Raw genomic sequence first — 11,906 nt, forward strand, 5'->3', positions numbered from 1 at the left:
GCTTCGTTGTAATTAAAAATGCATTCACAGATTGCAGTTATTTCAGTGCGTGCTCAAGAAATCGTGGCTGGGAAAACAAATAAATTTAAAAATGCATCAGTGTAAATGAAGAGTAAGTAACCACTGATTAGACCAAAGTAATGCATCTGAATGTGGTTTTCTGTCCTATCAGTAAATATGTAAAAATAAACCAAAACAAATAAGATGGCAAAGTTTGAAGGCTGCTCTTGTGAGCCAACAAATGTTTTAATAAGTGTTCATTTCGTGTCTCTACGGAAGACAATCGTCAGACAAATGGCCTGTTCTTATCCAGGGAGGGTCCAGCTGGTTCAGCTCAACCCCATTAAGTAGAATAAAATAAAATAAAATAATGTAGAAAAAAATATACATGGCAAGGAACAACCTGATCATTATAGGGTATTAATGGAGTGAAATATAACAAGGCTTGAGTACAAGTAGATCAAACAGAAGGAATTTAGAAAATATAAGAACAATTTGGCAAATATAACCAGTCACATGGAAACTTTTAACAATAAATGCAAAAAAAAAAAAAGGTTTTTAGAAAAGTAGTGATGAGTCCCCACAGGGACACTTTTGTTGCACTGTTGAGAAGCTACATAATTGCAAGTGTCAGTACAAATGTTCAGCTGTATAAACTAGTGAAACGTTTAAGTCCCTTGGTATAAAACCGCTGTAGTAGCAATAATAATAATGATAATAACAATAAAAATAAGAATAATAATAATGAGCGTTAATCATGAAAAACGTAGCCACCTGGAAAGAAACGTGGATATAAAATGTGGCCTATATTTTTAAATACTTATTTTTGTAAAACGATCTCATTCTAATTAAAATAATAACATTTCTAAATCAACAATCATTTCATAACGACGCCGTTGCACTTGCGGTAAATGGAGCGTTACTGCCATCTAGCGGTGACAGAAAGCCGGTTCCGCTCTTCGCGAGAGCGCGCACGTCCTGCTCGGTCACGAACAGCAGCCGCGCGGAGGAGGAACCGGCCAAGAGCGACCGGAGCGGCTCGCGGTGCTTCGTCATGAGCCGTTGAGGGCCTCTGTCCGCGCACGCCGTCCGGATCAGTCCGCCGCGCTGCCCATCGCTCTGGGTGACTCTGGCAGAGTGTAGGCTTCACGCGACATCACGCAGTGAAGAGTCAGACTGTGACTAGTTGACAAAAATAACCCAAAGTCGTATAAAAGGAATTTCCGTGCGCCGCGCCCCATAACGACAATTCCCACAAGTGAGCTACCCATAATCCCCTTCGCTTGCCCATAATAGCACATTCACGCACTCTTCTTAGGTGCAGGGGTATGTCAACGTGATGTTAGGGCTGGGGAGCGGCTGGGGACCCCGAGTGCCCCCCGAGTGCCCCGCACGCCCCGCACATTTGCCCCAGTAGCCCCGTCACCGCCGGGTGTCTCGGCCAAAGCCCTCAGAACCCCTCATGATCATGACTTTCTCTTTCCGATAGATGTATAGAGAACCAAGCATGTATCATTAATTTATTAATCATTTTAGGGGCATCTAGCTAAATATATACACAGGTCAAAATTTGCTAATAAAAAACTTTACTTTCTGTTTTTTTTTTTTTTTAAAGAAGTTAAGCAGTACATAAACACTATCGAGGCGTGTGATAATAAGAAGGCCATACGACTTTATTATTGTAATATTTTTAAGGTCTTGTTGATGTTATTGGAGTGTTTTGTAATTTCTAGGTTTTTTTTATTCTCCCTGGCTAGGTTGACTGTTCTAAATTAACGTTCTTGTATTGTGTGTGATTTGTTCAATTAAAAAAATAAAAATGACTATGACTTTCTGTATGCGTCACTCGTCCCGACACAAACTCTCTCGCAGTTTCTCGAGTCTTCGCAAAGGGCCGCCGCTGCTTTCACGATGTCACCTGCAGCATCGGTGAGGGTCACGCGAGACAGTGAGTCACGGTCAGGTGACGTTGCGACCTTGGACGCCCTGCAATGCGCGCCTGAGACCAGGGGGCGGCGCTGCGCAACGAGACGCCACCGCGCTTCTTACACATTAACGGAGTGCGTTACATGTCCAGGAAATGACGAAGCAAAAATCACATTTACCCTTAAAATGAACTTATATACTGAACAGGTAAAGTAACACAGGTGGTGTTTTTAAACATCGGGGGAGTTTACACGATCTCTGTTTATGAAAATTCCAGCATAGTTAAGGTACCGCACAAACACAATGAAGACTCTGCAATTGAAGCGCAATTAAAAAGCATCTTTATCCACTACATGATTTATGCCAAACATTTGAAATAACTTGTAAAAAATAAATATTTAGAAATATGTAACTGTATAATTTTAGCTGTTAGTTTGTAATGACATTTTGTATTTCTTAATGTAGGTGAGAGTTTGACTTGGCTGAGTTAAAAACAGTCCCTCGAGTGTGTGCGTCAGGACGACGAGGCTCGACCTACCTACCCTACACTCACCATTCACATTCGGACAAAATAAAAAAATAAAATTTACTAAAGTTTAAAAAAGGGGTGACCCAGTGCCAGAGCGGTTTGGCCGTAGATTTAAATCTGGCTCAGTCTGAGTGGAGTTTGCATGTTCCTCTGTTAGGTGCTCTGGTTTCCTCCCACTGTCCAAAGATGCCCTTCAGGTTCATTGGCGGGTGACCTTAAGGTGCCCATAATGTGGGAATGTGTGTGTCTACCCTGGGTGCCCTGTACAAAGTGTACTCTACAGAGCCTCGAGCCCCCTGCTTCAGGGTTAGGGTTCCGAACACAGTGACTGGTCAAGCGGTTGAGGAAAATGAGTGAGTCAAGTTAAAAATAAGATAAAAACATCACAATGCGTCCATTATCTGTGGGAGTTCTGTATGAGGGTAATTCATTTTCAGTGCAATAAACTGAGTGCAGCATTTTCTCCAAAATGGTTAACTTGTTTCCCTAGGGGATACTCTGGTTTCGTCAAATGTTTAAAGGGTTTCGTGACCTAGAAAAAGCTTTGCATGAAGAACAGGAAGAATTTTCTAAGTTTTGAGGGCAGTCAGTCATTAAAAGCTTTTTAAAAATCCACGTGCACTATAACACACAGAAAACAGTGACGTTTTGGGTGCATAAGTGTGATGTAATTATTTGTAAAGTAAATGTCATTTCTGTAGTTATAAGTAAAACACTGAGAATAACTTAAAATGAACATTAATGTAAAAGACTAAGCTAAACTAAAACCTAGAGGTTTACACAAAAAGCAAGTTTTTATGCTTGTCCTTTATTTTTCTCATTTATTCGCGCAGATAGGCCCAAGACGGGGGATTTCCCGCGGAGAAATTTGCTTTGTCATTATCGCTCCTCCCCGTAAGCAGGCGCGCGCTGCCTTCATCCGCCCTCGTGCGCGCAGCACGTCACCCCGTAGAAAACAACAACAAAGGGGGTGGGGTTTCGTATCCGACACGTCACACGCACAGTTTGCGCCACCTCTTTGGCATTCTGATTGGTAGACGTACAGCGCACGTATTAGGTAGGTAAACACAAGCGAATATATACGCAGTACACGACTGTGGTCGTCGTCTACAGTGCCGACGAGACAGCTGATCGGGAGGTTAACCAGTCAGAGAAAAATCTGCTGCGCAACAGATAATCAACACAGTCAAGGGACAGAGAAGAAAAGCGATCATCATGTCAATGACAGTGAAGGCTTACCTCCTTGGGAAGGAGGACACCCACAGGGAGATCCGCCGCTTCGCCGTGGACCAGGATGTCTCCACCAGCTTCGAGTACCTCAGCCGAAAGGTGGTCGACGTTTTCCAAAGCTTGCGGCACACCACCTTTCAGATGTACTACAAAGGTATGCAGAACTCGTCTTCATTCATCATTACCCGGGTGTTTAGTTAAAAAAAAAAAAAAATAAAATAATCGTTAAACTCACTTCCTGGTCTTCTGACGGAACCTTTGAGACCGATGGAGCCGATAACTAGGCTGTAGCAGCGTCACATGCTGCTTGCTTGTTTATTTTCATTCAGCGTCTAACGGGTGTGAACGCAAATACTAGTGTAGTATCTCATCCTTGTTTGATCTGTGGAACTTTTCTTTGTTTATATGGGTAAACTTTGCTTATGAAGTACTCGTCGTATCTCTGTTGTTAGTGTTTTTGTACTTTTCCTACGGCGAGCATAGTATTAATATTACGGTAATTTGAGAGCCGTCTCACGCGGACAACGCTGACTCATATGGAACCGCCCACAGAGGGGACTAACTGCTCTTTGATTGGTTCACAGCCGCCGGCTTTGCGCTCCGTGAGCAGAGCTTCTTGTGCTGTCGGGAGTGCAATTCTCTGCGCAGGAATGGTTTATTTTGGCAGGAGAACTGCGCAAACAAAGTTTATTTCCAAAGGTTACATTTCAGGCGAATGAACAACTTGATGAGCCTGTAGCATTTTATTAATAAGGGTATTATCAGCGAGCCAGAAATATTCTTTAACAGTTTTTTTTTTGTAGGATGAAAATTAAGTGGTAGAACATTTTTAGAGTGTAAGTCATTTCATGTCTCTGATCCTCATTCATATAGTGGACTAAGTGTAACAAGAGTACCCTTGAAGATGACTTGAACCCTGTTCCCGGGTTAAACGGTGAGGCTGTTTGTTCAGTGTGTTGCTTCTGTTCCCAGATGAGGATGGAGATATGATCGCCTTTTCTTCTGATGATGAGCTCATGATGGGGCTGTCCTGCATTAAGGATGACACTTTCCGTCTCTTTATCAAAGGTGAGTTTATGCGAGACAGGTCATGCGCACCATTAGTTTTTGCCCCAGTTTTTTCATCCTTTATGTTAAAATATATGCAAATGTAATGGAAATAGTCTAGTTCAGTGAAAAGTCTCTTTTAGAGAAGGATCATGCTGTTTGACTAATACCGATTAAGTATTTACCTTTTAAAAATTCTCTTGAATACATGACTCCATTACTTATGCTGTGTCCTATGTAAATGGGAAGTAGAATAGGTAGAATTGGTAACATTTTAAATCTTTTCTGATTATGTCTGATGGTATTTCCAGAGAGGAAGGAGCACAAGCGGGACTTTCTCCATGGATCTCAGGGACCTGCTCCTTTCCCTCCTATGCACCCCCATATGCCCCCTGGACCCCCTCATATGCCTCCACCCCCACACGCCATGGTGCACCCCAATGTGACATGCGATGGTTGTGAAGGCCCAGTAGTGGGGACACGCTTCAAGTGCACAGTGTGTCCTGACTATGACCTGTGCACCCCCTGCCAGGCCAAGGGGCTGCACAAGGAGCACACCTTGCTGCCCATCTGGCACCCATTCAACAACATGTTTGAGGTGAGTGGCTGTTGCCATGCAGACTACAAACCTTGCATCTCCAGGCATAAACTTTATACCTTTGCAACTTAGTTCAAGAGACTACAGCCTGTGTATCGCTGGATACAGTACATTTATTTTAACATTGGGAAACCAGAGGCTGTTAGTATACTGTAAATTTACAATATTCTATAGGACACAAAATGAGTAGTTGGACTACAAAGCACTAAAAACTCTGCAACCTCCTGCAGTGGTTTCCTCGTGGGAAGTGGCTGCGCAAGATGAGACACGGGTTCCCCCACTGCATGTGGGCAGCCCAGGCTCATGCTCAAAGCCAGGACCAGGACCAGGCCCAGGCCCAGGCCCAGACCCAAAACCAACCCCAACCTGGACCATCTGGAGAGTCTTCTGCACCAAGCACCCCACAGCCAGCCCCAGGAGACAACCAGCATGGTATGTTTGTTGGTATTCTTATTGGTGTTGAGGTTACTCTATTTAAATTGCATCTCACAGATAAATATTTGCATAAATATTTTCAAAAATGAATACATAAGCTTATTTCCCCACCGTTAGCGCAGTCCCTGTTCGCCTGTCAAGTATGTCCGTATTCTCTCTTTACTCAACTGACAGCTTCCAGCCAAGCCAACATGGAATACCTGAAGAACATTGGAGAAGGTGTGGCAGCCATGCTGAGTCCTCTTGGTGTGTTTAATTCTTAGCCCATAATTTTGTCACTCAATGTTTATTTTAAAAGTATGTTGATTATTAATCCTGGCTTTTTTTTATAGGCATCGATGTGGACATCGATGTAGAGCATGATGGGAAAAGGACCAAAGTGAACCCAACACCACCTGCCTCTGGGGGCCCCTCCAGCATGCAGTCAGCTGGTGGGACAAATGGAAATGAGGGGCAGGAGGACCCAGATAACAATGGGACCAAGGTATGCATCGCTCTATCTAACTGAAATAGCGCACCCAGTGATCTCAGAACCACTGGCTATAGATAGTTCTCTTTGCAGGTGATATTGCTGCCTGAAACTTTCATTATATTTTCTGTCCTTTACTTCTGACTTCATTGAAGCAGAGTGGCAAGGACCAGTGTATGGATGAAGAATGGACCCATCTCAGCTCCAAAGAGGTAGACCCTTCTACTGGGGAACTGCAGTCCATGAGGATGGATGTTGAAGACCCATACCCACAGTCCCTTAGTGCCTCTGCACCCACTCCCACTGGTCTGAGGGAGGCAGCAATGTACCCCCATCTGCCCCAAGGTACCTGTGAAAAGTTACCACACAAAAAACAATCTACCCTGCACACCTGCTAGGAGAGCAACTTGCCTAATACACAACCATTCTATTTAATACTAGTAGTATTCAGCATTTATCTGAGAATGGTGAACCAATTTTGGTCCTTGCTTATGGAGCCCTATTCTGTCACCCTGTGTGACCTAATCTGGTCTCATGTCTTTATAGATGCTGACCCACGCCTGGTGGAGTCCCTAGCCCAGATGCTGTCCATGGGCTTCACAGATGAGGGTGGCTGGCTCACAAGACTCCTCCAGACCAAGAACTATGACATTGGGGGAGCACTGGACACTATCCACTATGGCAAGCCAAAAGGGTCCAAGAAATAGGTCCTGGAGACCATTGCTAGTGGCTTCTGCTTATCCACAGTTAAAATGTTTCCTCTTGGCTTCTAGCAACTTAATTCATTACTGTATGACTTTATAGCTTCACATTAACAGGAGGATATTAACCATTTCACTTTCAAGAGCTGTAGCCATATGATATCTTTTGATTCATGGTAAAGGTTATATAGCAGTTTCTTTAAATTAGCAAGGAATATAAGCCAAGAAAGAACAGGGTAAGACTGTAAGTGGTAAAAGAACTTTGCACTGGCCCAGTAATAAGACCTGGTGAAACTTGCTCTAGAGTTCGCAGGGACGGGCAGCATGATTGTCTAATGGTATGTTCTGTTCCTGTAATGTCATGATTTAAGTCTTTTTGTCCTCTCGAATAAAAATACTTACAAAGCAGTAGTGTATTTCTTTGATTTATACCCTGCCTTTGCCTCAAGGCAAGCCCATGAAAGACAAACAGTACTGAGATTTAGATAAGTTCACTGTTTATTAATAAAAAAAAAAAGGCATGAAGAGCTTACAAAAACTAGATGTCAAAATCCTCATCTGTTTGAAAAAGTGCAGAAAGTATAGTGTGTGGGTGCCTGCTGGACAAGCCATGCTGATAGACAGGAGCAGCATCACAATGGAATGATGCCAAGTCTTTTTGGCCTGTCCTGAAGCTTCCTCCAACAGATCCACCCCTCTGCACCTTGCTGCCAAAGTACATCCCTTCTCCAGCTGCTGACTGTAGCTGGTGGCAGACATTTACTGGGGCTGAGGTTTCTCCAGAACAAGTTGCTTCCTGTCCAAGACTTTCCTCACACTTTGCTTTGCCATGCATGGAATGAGGCAGGAACTTATCCCATTTTGAAGTCTTCCTCTCCTCTCTTTCACTGGATCTTGGAAAAATTGAGGCATCTCCTACTTGAGTTCTGGTTTCCGCTGATGCTTCAGATGCAGGAAACTGTTGGCTTGCAGCTGAAGATTTGTTTACAGGAAATGTTGTTCTTGGCAGAAAACTCTTTGGTGATGTCTGCATGCTGGGCTGAAGGTCATGTGTCCCCTCCCACTGGAACAAATCCAGCAGTAATGAGCATGCACCCATTACTCATGTGAATTTCCAATGTGCACAGCAGATAAAACCTGATACCAGAATCCCAAGTGTATCAGTATGTGTACTGCAGTCACCACATCTTAGTTTAGATAAACACATAAGTTACAGGTTAATTTGGAGGACACAGCTGCATGTGTGAACATAGACACAATAAGAACATGTTAAACATAACTAGGACCAATTACAGTGACCAAAAAACAAGCTAAGAGACATTAGATGTGAGCAGATTACCTCCCGTTTCTTGGTTCTCTTCCAGTGGTTGCAGGTTTCTGTGGGATCAAACTCCCTGGGGACTGGAGCCCAGCTCCTCTGGTGTTTCCTGCAGGTTAATCACACCAAAATTCCAGGCCATTAAATTATACACATTGACTGCTTTCCTTGCCGACACTGAACATGGTTTACAGTTTGAGTTTCTTGCACGTTCTTGATCTCCTCACACAGCTATTAAGACAAACAGTATATTTCTCTACAGAATGCATTATACACAGTGAAAACACTGGCTGTAGGCCTCCAGATTTCAGACCATGTTATACTGGAGGCAAGCAGGGCCATGCAGCAGTAGATTGACTTGATGACTAAGGTGGGTTTTGTGCCCTTCTCAAAACAATGAAGTATCTTGAAGTCCCACATCCTAGTATTTGAAATGGCAACTGCCATGTTACAACTCTTCATCCACTTCACTGTTTGCTATAGGACATTACCTACTGAATCTTGGGGCAACTAATGCAGGATTCCTAAAAGATGCCTCACAGGTGAGAGGTGAAATTATGAAAAGATTCATGGCATACCTGCTGGGAGGTTCTCTCTGGGTGTGGAAGCCATTTCTGCCCATGTAAACATTCTCATTTTCCTGCTCCACCTGCTCTGGCATGTTCTCATCTGTCCTGTACAGGTACTTATTCCAACAGCTCTCTTTACACTCCTGTACCTGAATGGCAAAACTATTTTAGCACAGTGAGAAAGATTTGCAGATTAAACAGTCAACAAGGTACTCAAATCTGTGCATCAAAGCAGTGCAATGTAGAATAATTCCCGTGTTAGTGTTACACAGCCAAATCAGACCACAAAACGAACCACCACATTAGCCGTATAGAATAAACTGTACAAGGTATTTTAAGAAATTTTGCTAAAAGCTCTATAAACTGGATTTAAGACATTCTAGTGTATATCCCTCAGTGCAGCATAATTCCTACTGCCACAGTTGTTGGTATTCCCAGAACAACCAGTTCCTCCCAAGTGTCACTCACCTGCTGGTCCCCATCATATGCAGGCCGGTCTTCCTCAGTCACCGTCTCCTGCCTTTAGAGAAACCGACATGTTAGCCACCAGTACCTTTTTTCAAAAAATTAAATACTTTAAGGAACTGCATTCATTATCTGACTCATACTGATGAATATTTAAAATTTTACTTTTCTGTCAAGCAGAGCATAAGCATCTGTGTAGTAGGAAAGTGGCTGCTAAACAAGGCACATATATGATAGCTTGCCAAAAAGTAAGATCTCTAACTGAAGTAATGCATGCTGGATTGTCTAAATTACATTATAACTGTGGGTTAATGCACTGCAAACAACACAATCCAGTCAATCTACTGCTTTCAGCCTGATTCTTAACCAGCAAGTGCTGAATTTAACCGGTAAGGATGAAGACCCATTGCAGAAACCGAGTATGAGCGAACGGTGCCGAAACGGGCGAAATGTGGCTACCGTGATGTCATAGCCAGATAATCCTCTGCCTGCACCATCTCTCCACGCAGGGCATTGAGCTTCTGGACGTGACGGCGACAATCTGCCCCAGAGCCCTGGCCATATACCTGGGGTGGTTATAGTGACAGAGGGAACATCAGTCCTCATTAAAGAGTTACAAGATGTTTTATCCCTCACATCACAGATCTATACATTACCATATCATCTTAACTGATACAATATTGTTCTTGCTACAACTCAATAAAACAAGACAAAACTGCTTAAAATTCTACAGTTGTACCAACCCTCCTTACAGAAACGCTTTCTGTAAGTGGAACTGAGGTGTGGATTTAACATGGCCATGACAAAAACCACAATTCTCTTCTGCTGAAAGAGAAATGTGGGATCTTCTGTTCAAACGTGCAGTTCTAGATTTACCTGTGTTTAGGATCATTGCTGTTGAGTGGCGCTTTAGGCCAGACTTCAGCCATAGTGCTGACAGCCGTACATTTTATTCGGCAACGTACCAATTTTTGTTGTTGTTAAAATGAGAAAACAATGTATCTAGCAGTGTAGTCACCTTGGTGACTAAGGTATATGGGCTAGTAACACTATGGCACTATGGTATCCATTGTAAGTCACTTTGGAGAAAAGTATCTGCTAAGTAAATGTAAAGAGTAAAATTTTGGGTTTTATGTTACATAAAGTTAGACTGCGTACCACTAGCACTGGCTGAGGATGACAAACATCAACTGTGTATAAATAGTTTTTTTAAAAAAAATCTTACTAAGTTGGTTTTTTTTTTTTTTTTTTTTTTTTTTTTTAAAATAGATATTGACAGTTTCCCCCCACAGCGGCAGCTAAAAGAAATATAAAAAAGGAACATTAGCTTAGTTAGGCTAACTAGGGAAGACCGATATACACACCTTTATCAGAGACTGCTTTTCCCCACACATTTTGCAGCTCCATTTTTTGCTCTTTTTGACCTAAAACAGAAGTTTAACACATTAAATTAAGAGATAAACACGTAAATTCCGGATATTTCTGCTTCCTGCGAGAAAATATTCTCTCTCCGAAAGAACTTCGAGCAGTGGCGGAAGTTACGTAAAAAAAAACTAATGCTGTTTACACCGGTAACGCGCCTCACCTGCTGGACTTGAAAAGTCTGGCACGAGAAGCACCTCAGCACGTGAAATTCCTGTCCCATTGTTGGGTCGCAGAAGCGCCACGGCCACAATAACACACGCGTTACCTCGTCAGATAAAAGTACAACCAGCAGAGCTCGTACAGCCACAACCTCTTTCCCGCTTAAATCCTTTTAGAGATCAGTCCCTGTTATCGCGAGAACTGCAGCTTCCTGTTGTAGCCGCAGTTCGCGAGTGGTGTGAGAGCGCCGCCTCTGGTGGGATATGAGAATATACCAGGAAAACGAAGAACCGAACAAGCCTGTACTGTTCAATACGTTGTTATTTCTATCAAACTGCTCAAAATTTCAGTTACACTGCGTAACTGAATTTTTTAACGAAGCATATTTTGAAGACACATCCTTTATAAAAAATAAGTGACAACGGGTGAAGTGTTTGTAAAAAATTTTATTCAATTTGTAATTGAAAAATATACATTCATTGCTCGTATTACGGGGTTAATTCGTTCCATCCATGTAATAATCCCGTTAAGCGAATTCCTGCTGTAAACTAACATTAGTTGCATGTACTTACATTTTCATTCATTCCTTATCAAACCACGTGTATATTGTCCACATGTTTATATTTTTAAATGGTTTTTAACTCCAGTTAAAGAAGCAACAACTCATTTGTGCTCTATGGAAACCTAACAACAAAGGAAAGCTGCATGGTCCTTCAAAAGTGACTTTTATTACCTTTTTACCTTACTGTGCTGTGTGTTCAAGAAAGCTGCTGTTTTCACTTATACCAGGATAGGGCCCTTCTCAGGTTGTGGAAGTGCTTCACTGGTGAGTGCTCCGTTTTCTTCTTTTTGAATTAAGAAATTCTGAATTAAACACTTTGCTCCTGAAAAGCATCTTTTTCTGCAGCAGTTGTGGAGCATTGTAGGTTTTTCGGTTTTTAAACGCACCATTTTACTCATCTCAAAAAGTTTCACAACTCTGGAAGGTCAGATTCAGTGAACCTTATGCAGAAAAATTATGCTGTATGGATAAGC

General features: G+C 42.5%; 2 protein-coding genes across 4 annotated transcripts; one reads left to right on the forward strand and one right to left on the reverse strand.

Moving 5' to 3' along the window:
• Window positions 1-3,525: 3,525 nt before the first annotated feature.
• On the forward strand, window positions 3,526-7,362 carry sqstm1 (sequestosome 1). 3 transcript variants are annotated; one of them, XM_018737311.2, is made up of 8 exons: window positions 3,526-3,839; window positions 4,658-4,753; window positions 5,044-5,330; window positions 5,561-5,762; window positions 5,940-5,984; window positions 6,098-6,249; window positions 6,390-6,579; window positions 6,781-7,362. In XM_018737311.2, the coding sequence occupies exons 1-8, from the start codon at window positions 3,671-3,673 to the stop codon at window positions 6,939-6,941; spliced, it is 1,302 nt and encodes a 433-aa protein (XP_018592827.1). In that variant the 5' UTR covers window positions 3,526-3,670; the 3' UTR covers window positions 6,942-7,362. The 3 variants fall into 3 exon arrangements, with proteins under 3 accessions (XP_018592827.1, XP_018592824.1, XP_018592825.1); XM_018737308.2 differs by having other exon boundaries at window positions 3,527-3,839; window positions 5,940-6,011; XM_018737309.2 differs by having other exon boundaries at window positions 3,528-3,839; window positions 5,940-6,011; window positions 6,393-6,579.
• Window positions 7,363-7,437: 75 nt separating this feature from the next.
• Window positions 7,438-11,031, reverse strand: mrnip (MRN complex interacting protein). Its single transcript, XM_018737312.2, has 7 exons — window positions 10,873-11,031; window positions 10,652-10,711; window positions 9,747-9,853; window positions 9,291-9,342; window positions 8,832-8,971; window positions 8,275-8,362; window positions 7,438-7,998 (listed from the first exon to the last, which is right to left on the reverse strand). The coding sequence occupies exons 1-7, from the start codon at window positions 10,930-10,932 to the stop codon at window positions 7,474-7,476; spliced, it is 1,032 nt and encodes a 343-aa protein (XP_018592828.2). The 5' UTR covers window positions 10,933-11,031; the 3' UTR covers window positions 7,438-7,473.
• Window positions 11,032-11,906: the final 875 nt, after the last annotated feature.

Source organism: Scleropages formosus, chromosome 13, assembly GCF_900964775.1.
Source record: "Scleropages formosus chromosome 13, fSclFor1.1, whole genome shotgun sequence".
NCBI lineage: Eukaryota > Metazoa > Chordata > Actinopteri > Osteoglossiformes > Osteoglossidae > Scleropages > Scleropages formosus.